Raw genomic sequence first — 13183 nt, forward strand, 5'->3', positions numbered from 1 at the left:
TCACATGATCAATGTGGGCACAAAAAAAGAGTTACATTCTTGACAAACAGCCAGCCACAATATTATCAGTTCCTTTAATATGGGAAATTACAAGATTAAAGTTTTGGAAATACAAACACCATCTTAATATTCTGTTGTTCGCACCTTACTTAGTGGTGAATTTAAGAGGGTCATGATCAGAGAATACCATGACCGGATTTATTGCGGAAGTGACATAAACCTCAAAATGGACAAAACTGAAGCTAATACTTCCTTTTCAATGGTGGAGTAATTTTTCTGACTGTCATTCAGCTTTCTAGAAAAAAACAATTGGGTGGTCAATCCCTTGGTTGTCTTCCTGAAATAAGACTGAGCCAATGGCTAAGTCACTTGCATCAATAGCAAGTTCTAAAGGCTTGCTAAAATCTGGTGCAGCCATAACAGGTGCATTAGATAAAAATGACTTAATGTCTAAAAAAGCTTCATGACATTTAGTTGACCATACAAAATCAACACCCTTTTTTAACAAAGCAGTCAGGGGTTCAGCAACAGCTGAAAAATTCATGCAAAAACGCCTTTAGTAACCTGCCATCCCAAGGAACTTTTTGATTTCCTTACAATTTTTGGGAGGAGGCAACTTCACAATAGCATTGACTTTAGCTTCAATGGGCCTAACCTGGTTAGTTCCCACTTGATAACCCAAATAGGTAAGAGAACCTTTACAAAAGTCACTTTTATGCAGGTTTACAGTGAAATTAATTTCTGACAATTTTCTGAAAAGGTTAGTCAACTGAACAATCTGCTGTTCAAAGGAATCAGAATACACTACAATATCATCCTTGTAGGCATAGCATTTGTCAATATCTACAATAACAGAGTTTTTGACACGCTGGAAGGTTTGCCCAGCATTTCGCATACCAAAAGGCATACGATTATATCAATAAAAACCATTAGGGGTTACAAAAGCAGAGATCTCTTTTGCACGGTCTGATAAGGGGATTTGCCAATACCCTGACAATAAATCAATTTTAGAAATAACCTTTGATTGACCAATTTTATCAATTACATCCTCTATTCTAGGCAATGGGTATGAATCAGATTTGGTAAGTGCGTTGACTTTTCTGAGGTCAGTCACAAATCTGAAAGAGCCACCGTCTTTTGCGACCAAAAGGCAGGGGGAACTCCATTTGCTAAAACTGGGTTCAATGATATCATTTTCGAGCATGTAATCAATTTAATTTATCATGATATCAGCCTTTTCAGGGTTTAACCTGTAGGGGTGTTGTTTTACAGCCTTAGCATCACCTACATCAACGTCGTGAGGGGGTACATTCGCTTCTTTGGGAATATCCCCAAACATGGAGGGAAAGGTATCAATTAACTGTGACAATTTTTGGCTCTCATCAGTGGACAGATGTACAAGGTGGTCATCTAAATGAGCCAAAAACGAGGAATTTAACAATTTTGGGGCTTTAGTTTGTCATGGATAACATCATCAGAAACATTAGATACACATAGGTAAAGTAACCGGAGCTGTGGAATGAAAATCAGTACTATCATCATAGTACTTTTTAAATGTGTTAACATGATACACCTGCTGTTTCTTCCTCCGGTCTTGAGTATTGATGACATAGTTCAAATCATTCAATCTTGCATGAACCGTGAAAGGTCCACAGTACCTTAAAGATAAAGCATTGTTAAGGTTAGGCACCAGAAAAAGGACTTTCTCGCCAGGATTGAATATTCGTTTTCGAGAACTTTTGTCATACAGTCCTTTCATCACCACTTGGGCCTTTCTTAAGTTCTTATGAGCTAATTCCCACACTGCCTTCAAACGGACGTGAAACTCGTCAAAGTTCTCCACTGGATGGTTTCTGGTTCCTGTCCAACGCTTGTGGATCAGCTTCAGGGGTAGCCCGAATGTAATGTAGTGAAGAACCAGGTCATGGCTCTGACTACGGTCTTTACCTTTATGTTCCGCAGGGGGAACGCCTCAGGAAAACGGGTACTTGAACACATAATGGTGAGTAGGTACTCGTTGCCCGCCTTGGTTTTTGGCAAAGGGCCGACGCAGTCCATGATGATTTTGGTGAAGGGTTTTTCTAACACAGGAATCGGATTCAACGGGGCCTTAGGAATTTTTTTATTTGGATTCCCGGCCAACTGACAGTTCGTGCAACGTTTGCAGTAACGCGACACATCATTTCTCATTTTCGGCAAAAAAAACAGTTCTCTGATCTTTGCCATCGTTTTCGTGACTCCTGACTGCGCTGACATCGGGTTGTCATGGGCCAGTTTCAGGATTTCCTGCCGATAAGGTGGAGGGACCCACAGTTGGTTTTTTCCAATCCATGGTTCTGCAGGAGAGGCAGTCACTGGTAAAACATGACGGAAGATCAGGTCATTCGTGGTGAAAAACTCCCCATCGTCAGCCGAGAGGGACTTCTCGACCACCGATTGGAGTTCTGCGTCGTCCTGTTGAGCCTTTACGATGTCATCATGAGATATCCTCAGAGGTAATTCCATGAATGGACCCTCTAGAGACATAGCTTCCAGTTTGGGAGCTGGATTTCTTGACGAGATGATTTGTGTGGATCAGGCGCTGTATCAGCCAATCGTTTGGTCTGGCTTCTTGTCACCACACATGCAGGATACAGTTCATTTCCATCATCTGGAACTGTTGACAACGGGTTTTGAACCTTCTGGGGGTAGACTTTGCTTCCGGCTAAGTCATTCCCTAGGAGCAGGTGCACTCCTGGGACAGGGATACATTCGATGATCCCTAGGATGACCTCTCCTTGGACGAGTTGATGTTTCAGGTTAAACTTGTGCAGAGGGATCACAGTGGGTTCTGCCCTCACTCCTTGAATAATGGTAACATTCCCGGTGTTCGTCCCCGGTGTAATGTCCATTGAGCCCTTCAATAGAAGCGACTGTGAAGCCCCTGTGTCTCTCGGGACCATTATGACACCAGGGTTGCTAATGACAGCCTCTGCCAGGAACGATGAGAAGCCAACTTTTCTCGATCCCTCGAGATCGGTTGCCTCGGAAGAAACTTTACGGTGGAGTGGACAGTCAAAAGATGACTGAACGTAGGCGGTAAAAACTTGATTCCTTTTCTGTGGAAACTTAGAAATAGTGTCATTCCAAAGAGTATAGTTCAAATTTGAACTGGCTGCCTGATGGAGGAGAGCGTTAAGCGTTGATGTACGCACAACCTCTCTGTTGACTCGATGCCGCTTATAATAGTCTTTTAGGAAGTGTCCAGGCTTCTTACAGTATTGGCATACTGCTCGTCGACTAGGAGTGGTTCTGGGCTTCTCTATTGACTGGAACGACTTTGGAGATTGACCAACAGGGAAAATGTTGCCAATGAGGGGCAGTACCGGATTGAGTCGGTTACTTGACACTTGTCTTTTATGAACCAGCATGTATGTGTCTGCCGACTCAGCAGCCTTCTTAATGTCAACTGTCCTATTATCTAGGATATGTAGCCGGATCTATTAGGGTAGGGAATTTAGAAATTCTTTTCTCAGGACCAGAGATTTGAGCTTTTCAAACTGCGACTTCTTCTGAGTTGAGCCACCTCGAGAAAACTTTTTCTTTCTCGAACAGAAACTCCACATAGGATTGTTTAGGCTGTTTTCTGAGTTTTCGGAATTTCATCCGATAAGCCTCGGGCGTTAACTCGTAGGCTTTTAAAATGGTAGCTTTGACCAGTCCATAATTAATTTGTACATCCCGAGAGAGTGCCTGAAAAGTACTAGCAGCTTTCCCTATTAGAACTGTGCTTAATAAAGCGGTGACAGCATTTTCGGGCCATTCACATGATTTAGCTAAACTTTCGAAGGAGTTGAAGAAAACAACTAAATTTACCTCGTTAAACTTCGGGACCAGTTTACCAAATTTGGCAATAACCTGAGCAACTGACAACTTTTCAGATTCCACTCCAGAAGTCACATTACCACTACCCTTAGCGAACTCCAACTCTTACCTCCTCTTATCTAACTCTATCTTAGCTTTTAACTCCTCCTTCTCTAGAGCAACTTTAGCTTCTAACTCTCTTTCTTTTAAGACTTTCTCTAAAGCGATCCTCTCCTCTAACTCTCTATCTTTTAAAGCCAACTCCTTCTATTCTAAAGATTTCTCGTCACGAAGTAACACATCAGCTAACAGGCTCTCCTCAAACACATTTTCGTTGATAAAGTGTACTATAATCTTATCTTTTAGCACTTGTGACTTTTGATTAATAGAGAAATCTAAATTCAACTCTTTCACTACACCAATTAAATCCTTTCTACTTAGTTTCTCTACCACTTCCACTGTGGGTTTCAATAAAAAAGCCTCCATCATCCAACTATAGTTTCAAAACCAAAAAAAAAACTCTCTAAGTTAACACAGCACAAGGATCTGCTATGAACTCGACCTAGAACACGACACGACTGACTTCCTGACCAAGATAACACAAATCTAGCCTTAGGCGGTGTTCACACACGGCTCTACTGGACTAAGAGAAAACTTCCTAGATCTAAACCTAGTGTCTAAACCAAAACCTCGTACAACAAATTAAATCCCAGATGTCCCCCACTTATTACGAACATCACTCTAACAGTCGCAGAGCTGGCGAACGTACCCGGGTTCGTTTAAAGGGTAACACACAGATGGCTCATAGCTTTAATAAGGTAGCTGATCCAAAAATTTACAGAGGACTCGTACTTAACGTCTAGGGAATAAACTCGAAGAACTCTTGATACCAACAACACTTTTAATCTATATATAACCTTTAAAATGTGTAGAAGTTCAAAATAAGACTCTAGCTTTATACAGAATATAATGAACGAGCAGAATAAACAAAAACCCATTTTACAAGTTGAAGAAAAAACACTATGTTACACTTAGGAAAATCACCACAGCTTATACAAAACTACTTAAAGCACACAATATTACTTTAACCACAAGCAATAAAGGAAAAATGCTGCTTTAAAACTATAGACTACGAAATGGCGACACACACGGCTTTCTCTCTCAGGATGTCTGGTAGGGACTGCTGCTGCCCAGAGAAGCGTGTGCGCACGGTATTTAACAACTTAGGAAATATGAAAGGTCATCTTCAAGTCATAAGACTATTGGTTAGGCCATCGCCGATGTCCGAATTAACCAATCGAAATTATAGGAGTATTGCACCACATCTCTTGATGAAAAAGTACCGGGTATATCTCTTTCTTGAAACTATGGAAAAATACCGGTGACTACACCACATGTCACCCATGATTGATTAATAAATGTTAAACAAAAAAAAATACAAGACCTAAATAGGTCACACCGGGTACCCGATAGTGCACTTTCAGGTGCCACATGCGCTTCAAAGTTGACAGGATCCTGCCTTTGGGCAATATAAGCCTGAGGCTGGTGCCGCTTGGCCGCAAAATTTACGATGAGGGGGTCAAAACTTACCTTGACTGACCGTCACTTTGTATGGACTAAATATAAAAAACTTTGGAACATCTTTATAATTCCTGAGGTCGAAGACAGGACCTGGGGGTGGCAAAAAAAAACACCTTTGATATATTTTTTCCGAAACTCCGGAAGGTCTGTAGAAGTGACCGGTTCGAATTTTCCCTATATAAACATTATTAATTTTGTGAAAATCGATGACTGCTTTCTAAACATTTTTAGCTCTGTACATAGGGCTCATTTTTTAAGTAAACCATGGATAAATGAATCGGTCATATGGACAAACTATCGGTCAGCTTATGTGCGCAAGGCGAGTGCTAAAAAGTGACAACGAGTAAAATAAACTCCTTATATAAGGGCTATATATCAAAAATACATTCCCAAAAATGTTGCTACACTTGGGACAACCTCGGAACAATATTTTTACTGACCAGAGGCCATATTTGTATAAACGAACATAGTGCCGTTTTTAGACAAAAAAAACAAATAAAAATACGGGACGTTTACACACATTCAAAACTCCTAAAGTCGTAGATATACCCGTGGGGGTCACTATAAAATAGGCCAGGTATAAACGACATTGTTTCAGAAGTTCGAATGAGCAAAAGAAGACTCCCCAACATGGCGCTTAAGTGGACTCCGCCTGGAAAGGGAAAGAGAGGAAGACCACTGTGAACATGGAGGAAAGAGATGGAAGAAGAAATGCTGGCTACTGGCAAGACCTGGCATGAATCAAAGTGGCTGGCCCAAGACAGAATACAACGGCGGAGATTCGTTGCTGCCCTATACTCCAGAGGGAGTGATGAGGATTAAGTAAGTTAAGTAAGTAGAGTGGTTCAGGTACTCGGCATGGCGTTTCCAGGCACCTCAGGCACTTCAAATTTAGCAGGCTCCTGCCTTCGAGCTATAGAAAAGCCTGTGTCGGTCGCCCGTAAAGACTAGTTTTGAAAGCACCTTGACAAAGACTAACAGCTGACCGCGAGTGAAAATTTTCTTATTCGAGCTATATAACGAAAAGAACGTTGATAGACGAAACCCCTTGACATTTTGTAAGGTGGGGGAAAAACATCTAGGGGTGTCAGAAAAAACTCGCCATATCTAAGAAAACTTCCAAAAGTGCTCAATCCTGACACGTCATATTTCCCTATTTTAATGTTTGTATTATATGTGAAGAATAACATAATTTCAACACAAAATGTAAGGTGATTAACCTCTATATATCTGTTTAATTTTTTGTAAGCACCTCAATAGATGACTGGGCCGCATGAAATAATTGTTTGTCCGAATCTAGGCCCTTGACGTGGGCTAAAAATGACCGCGTGTGAGCATCCAGTCGTGCTGCAAGAGGCAGAAACAAAGCTCAAACTCCTCGAGTTCATTCATCTTTGACCGTCCTAAATAAGCCTACACATCTCCTCTACTTCATTCTAGTTTAAAATTTAATGATTTGCTTCAGTATGGGCCAGAAAGTAATGTTTTTTTTCTTTATTCGTTTTGAGAAACTAAACTATTGAGTTTATATGCATTTTTTCAAGGGTCTTGGGTGCTTTAACCACAGGTGATTTGACCATAGGGGGCTTAACCATCGGGGGTTTGACCATAGGAGTTTTGTCCACAACGGGGCTTTGACCACAGAGGGGGATTAACAAAAATATATAGATTTTAAAATAGAAATTAAAAACTAAAATTTGATTTAAATATATGATTCAATTCATAAGATTTTATACATGTATCCTGAGAGTCCATTAATTGAAATTAATATGTACTATAAAAGTCAAAAACGATATTTTAGTCTACACGGAAAGGCTGGTGCTAGGTGTGACCTACGTAGGTCTTTTTAATAGTTTATTTTGGGTAATACTCAAATGGCCTTAAGCTCTCATTTATTAAACAACGTAATTTTCCAATAGACTCATGTGACGGTGTTCACAACTGTGCTCGTATTACTTGTGTTTGAGCCCTTCCCGATCGTCCTTGACCTTTGTGACGATATCACATAATTTTTTATTTATATAAATATAAAATGGAAGAGTTTAAGAACACGAGGCGAAAACAACCACAGAGAGAGAGAGCCAAAGTCGTCCATGTTGTAATTTTTAGACTAGGCACAAGTTTCCTTAAAGTTTTAGTGTATATTGTTTCTTATTTTCCTAGAGTGAAGGTTGAGTTGATTAATTTGGTACTTTGTCAAGTGTTAGTTTATTAAGAGATTAATGTGTTATTCTTGAAATAGTAAGGTGGGTTTTATACTATCATATGTTTTCTTCATTGTATTTTATTAGTTAGTTCAAACTTGTTAGATTTTAGAAGCTTTCTGTCTGATTAAAAGTTCTATTGGATTCAGGAGTTCATTTTATTTATAATTGTTCCCTAGACATTAGATATCGAGTCTATAAAGAGTTTCTGTTTTTAGCAGTTAATTGATAGGTTTTTGTTAGATTCAGTCCTTAAACCATGCCTGAAAAAACAATTCAGAAACCGGACTAGCGACCACTTTATGTTACGAAAGATAATTTAGTAGTAGAAGTACGTAACATGTAGTGGTCGATCGTCCGGTTTCTAAATTGTTTTCCAAGTTTAAGTATTCCTAAATTCTTAGATCTAGTTATTTCCTTACGGTCCAGAGATAGTAAACAACTTTCTGGGCTGGTTTATTTTCTTAAGCTAAAGGAGAATTATCGATCGTATTCCATTTGGACTACGATCGGTTGAAGTATTAGATAAGGTAATATGGATAGATTTATTAGCTGTTGTGAAGCAATTAAAGATAGCGTATTCTGCTACTCTGCCTTCACAAGTTTTAAGTAATATAATTATTATTTACGCTGTAAATGAAAGTAATTTTGTTGAAAGCCTTCACAGTTGTCAGTAAGCCAGCCTGTCGGGGCACCGGGGTACGCCGGGATTCGATAAAGTCTATAGTAACCCTTCTTATCCATAGTATATCACAAAATTATGCACCACAGCGCTCACGGCATAGCTCAGGGCGTCAAATCGAACACTAACGGGGCGCCAACAGAGGCGCCTGTTTTAAATTTGAAGAATATTTTTTTTAATGAGAATAATATCAAATTTGTAGTTCTGCTTCAACTTTTGAGGGATTTCCGATAACTGTAAGTTGAACTTCTTCTGCTTTCAATGTTTCCAAAATCTATAATTTAGATACTGCTTTAGATAGATAAACAATATTGCACATCTAGTAAAATATCTAATTATCTACCTCTTAAAGTTTGAGTAATTTTCGTTGACTAAAAGTAATAACTTACGCTTTTTTTCGATTCCTAAAAAAACGTAAAAAAGTATTATTAGTATTCCGCAATACTATTATTATTATTGTTTTTCGTTCTCTTGTTGTGCGATTCTTTTTTGAAGAGATTATATTCTATTTCAAAAGTAAATCCAAAAAGAAATCGGAGCCAATGGCCTCAATGGCGCATAACCAGTTGACACGTAACATTATTTGTGATGGAGGCGTGGTCGAGTCGGCAAACCTCATAGTTGATAAATTCGAAAAAAAAATGTTCAAAGCTTCAGGCATATAAGATCAACACTAACAATTAAGAACAAAGAAGAAGAGTATAGGCCATTAAAATGTATAAAACAAAATGTCCTTCGGCATATACTTTTAGTATGCCAAAAGCAATTTGATAACACATTGTATTAGAAAAAAATAATTCTGAACCTTATTTCGTAAATTTAGATCATACAACAAATAGACCAGGTAAGTAAACTTGTAGATCACTGAACTATTATGTCAAGTGAGCTAATATATATATAGATCACTAAACAAAGAGCGGACTATAAAATTTCAGGCACATAGCAAAGTTTCAATTCGTTAAATGTCGTCATGAGTGATTGCATTTGCATTTTAAATGTGTGAAGTGGGGTGAGCTGTATTGGGTGAGTTGTATGGAAACATGGGAAGCAAAGTATTGGGTGAGTTGTATGGAAACATGGGAAGCAAATCGTGGTGTGAAGATTAAAGACTAGGGTTCATAGTTGAGTTTGTTGTTGGGTGAACTGGTTTGGTGAGTGATCGACTTTAATTTTTTATTCTCATTTGCTATGTAAAATAAAAAAAGAAATGTTTACAATTTCGTGGAGACAATAATTTAAAAGACAAAATTGGATGAGTTTAATGCCTTTAATTTCACTTAAAAGACGATTAGGTATACGTACTGGGTTAGCACAGTGATGATTTGTCAAGTTTGACTCAAATTACCGATGCAATCTTTCCCACGTACCTGGATAAGAAAAAAAGCAACAACAATGCATTGTCTGCACATCGCTTTCGATAACCAGAATTGGAATAATCTGTTTCTAAGATTGTTCTCTGTCCCTCTCATTCTCTCTCTCCCTCTTTTGCTCTTTCTGTACATAGTTATGCATAAAATATATATATACAAGCTCACACACACACGCATATATATATATATATATATATATATATATATATATATATATATATATATATATATATATATATATATATATATATATATATATAAAGATATTTAATATATAATATACCGCGGAGGTTGTGTTTCAGTCCGTCCGTGAGTCTCCCTACCGATTTTGGAACCATAAAAATAAACATCGCACCATGCAGTGCTTTTCAGTGCACGGCAGTGTCTTATTATAAATGACAGAGTAGGGTTTGTTTATACAACGTCTTAAATTTTATTTATAGTTGCTACAGTTTTTACTCTTTCGCATTACGTAGAGAAAATATTAAATACAAGCAAATCTCTAAAACATGCTAAACGGATCAATGTCAAATATCATTTTCGTTTTGATACCTAGAAAAAGTAGATACATTTTAATAATAGTAGGGTAGAATGAATGAATGAATGAATGAATTTTTTGTTTTGTAATTTTGCCAAGGAATGTAATAACAAAATAATTCTATTCATACTAATACAAAAATGTGAATGCAAAATCTCCATGAGGGAATTATTGTTTGCATAATATAATCAACAAAATGTGAATGCAAATATGCAGAGGACGTTATTGCAATAGGACATTGTTGTTGAAATATCACAAATAGCACCAATTGATAAAAGGCTGTTTTCTTTATTTTATCGAATAAACGTCCTGTTTACTATTTACCTTTTTAAATTAACTACTACGCAATGTTATAGACGCGTCATCACGTTCATTAGGTGCGCAATGGTTAAATGCATGAATTGATAAAATGCATTATAGTAGGTAAATCACGGATATTTTAAATACTGCCTTTTATTTATTGTTTGCACTGAAAGAACTGTTTACTAATTATTAATCTAACTTTCCGTTTGTGTACAGGTTGGGTTTTTTATCGTAATTCGCTGAAGCTGGCGCTTGGACAGGGTGCGATTGAGCGCCACGGGCGCATTTAAATTGTGTTTATGTTATGAGTGTTGTGTTTGTTTTTTTCTGTTTTGTTTTTTGCATTTGTGATGCGAAGCTCCAAAATCTACGGACCTCCATAAAAGAATTAGTCTTGCTAAAATATAAAATATAATTAGCAAAATTTGAATGCAAATCTATGAGCGTTGTCTTTTGTGTTTGTGTGTTTTATTTTTTTTTCGCTTGTGTTTGCATTGTGTTTGTGTTTTTTGTGTGTTTTCTTTTGTGTTTGTGTTTGTGTTTTTATTTTTGTTTGAGTTGTGTATTTGTTGTGTATGTGATGTGTTTGTGTTTTGTTTTCGTTGTGTTTGTGTTTAAGTTGTGTATGTGTTTGTGTTGTTTTTGTGATGTGTTTGCGTTGTGTTTGTGTTTACTTTGTGTTTGTATTGTGTTTGTGTAGTGTTTGTGTTGTGTTGTGCTTGTTTTGCATTTGTGTTGTGTTTTGCTTTTGGCGTTTGTGTTAAGTTTGTGCTGTGTTATGTTCGGGTTGTGTTGTGTTTATGTTGTGTTAAGTTTGTGTTGCGTTGTTTTTGTTTTGTGTTGTGTTTGTGTTCGTGTTCGTGTTGTGTTTAGTTTTTATTTGTTCCCAAGCTTATACAAGATTTACCGTCACGAGTATGCAGTATTACAAAAACAATCTACAGTGATATGGAATAAACAACTTACGCATTATACTCAGCTGAATCAACTTTCCCATTCCCGTTGCTATCCATAGCTTTGAAAACCGCGTCAAACTCTGCAGTGCTGATAGCGCCGTCCTTGTTGGTGTCCACGAATTTTCCCCAAGCCAAAGTTTGTGTTGTTAGTTTTGGGACGTGTTTCAAAGTCAACTTGGTTAGCTCGGCCATGGAAAGTTTGTTGTCTTTATTGTCATCGTAATACTAAACATAAAATACGAAATGTTAAAAACTTAATTACAATATCATTCAAATAATTGTTGAAACATTTTTAAATCAAACAAAATAATTACTCCATTTAATTGTTTAAGCTTTTAAAAATAAAATTGATAGGTAATACGTTTCGATTTCTTTAAAGGCACATTTTATATGCATGTAATATTAAACTACAACATATATTCCGAGGTTTATTTCCTATAAGCACATTTTGTGTTTTTTATTAAATGACTGTTTCTACATGCAATTACACGTTAGGAAATTTTACGCATACAAGCATGTAGCGATAGGTCAAAACTCGTTTTGTTCGAAGACATCTATCTTTTCAAAGAAAAATAATATAAATGCAGCTGAAATAAACACAACAACCTTCACCAAGTACAGCATTTCCTCTTTTGTCAACAACTTGTCCACGTTCCTATCAAGCGTTGAATGCATGGATTTTGCATCGCTTAAGGCATCCCCAAAAGCAAGCGTTGGTAGAAGCACAAGTACCCAGAACGGAGACATGATTCTGTAGATGATGTCACAAATTATAAAAATCTCAATACAGTTGTCGTGGAAATTATACTTTATTTTTAAATAAAGGAATCATCTTTAAGAATTAGTGAACCATCGGGTAGATACAATCATCTTTAAGAATTAGTGAACCATCGGGTAGATACATGAGATTGTTTATGTTTCATGACAACGAAAGACAAACAGATAATGAGTGGAAACCACGCTTATGTAAGGAGAATGGTATCAGAGACGTCCCACTGACTTGAACCCCAATCAATACTCTAAACATTATGTTTAGTAGTCTAGCTCTATACGCTAGACGACGGCGTCCCATATAACTGGTAAATATTTTTTTTTAATCTTGTTTTAATAATCTTTTGTATCCGCTACAAAAACAACAAAAATGTATGAAAGCATTTTGATTAATTGTCTCATAATTAAATATAGCTAAAATTAAAAACAATATTAAGTAATATAAAGAGTTAGATAAATAGTAAAGCCGACCCACCTTCCTTGAGTTGACTGTTTAGAATTCTCGCACGCGTACACGTTTGTCTTCCCTTTTCTTCCATGAAGGTAGGTTTGAAAAAAACTCTATTTTTATACGATTTCTTGATGGTAATGTATGCAAATATATGATCATGTATGTCTTTGAGCCTAAACTAAACAGTTTTTTGTTAAGTTTACATCTGTTACGCATTTACCAAAACAGCCCCGGGCTAAAAATTGTATTTGGGGCAACAAACATATATATATATATATATATATATATATATATATATATATATATATATGTATATGTATATATATATATATATATATATATATATATATATATATATATATATATATACATCTATATCTATATCTATATCTATATCTATATCTATATCTATATCTATATCTATATCTATATCTATATCTATATCTATATCTATATCTATATCTATATCTATATCTATATCTAT

General features: G+C 36.7%; 1 protein-coding gene across 1 annotated transcript; it reads right to left on the reverse strand.

Moving 5' to 3' along the window:
* Nucleotides 1–9563: 9563 nt before the first annotated feature.
* LOC131930687 (uncharacterized) lies at nucleotides 9564–12781 on the reverse strand. Its single transcript, XM_059287274.1, has 4 exons — nucleotides 12724–12781; nucleotides 12084–12228; nucleotides 11488–11702; nucleotides 9564–9677 (listed from the first exon to the last, which is right to left on the reverse strand). Exons 2-4 carry the CDS (start codon nucleotides 12222–12224, stop codon nucleotides 9647–9649), a joined length of 387 nt encoding a protein of 128 aa, XP_059143257.1. The 5' UTR covers nucleotides 12225–12228; nucleotides 12724–12781; the 3' UTR covers nucleotides 9564–9646.
* Between the last annotated feature and the right edge of the window lie 402 nt (nucleotides 12782–13183).

The sequence above is a fragment of the Physella acuta genome, unplaced genomic scaffold (genome assembly GCF_028476545.2).
Source record: "Physella acuta isolate Inbredline_101_S28 unplaced genomic scaffold, ASM2847654v3 ptg000100l, whole genome shotgun sequence".
NCBI classification, from domain to species: Eukaryota; Metazoa; Mollusca; class Gastropoda; family Physidae; genus Physella; species Physella acuta.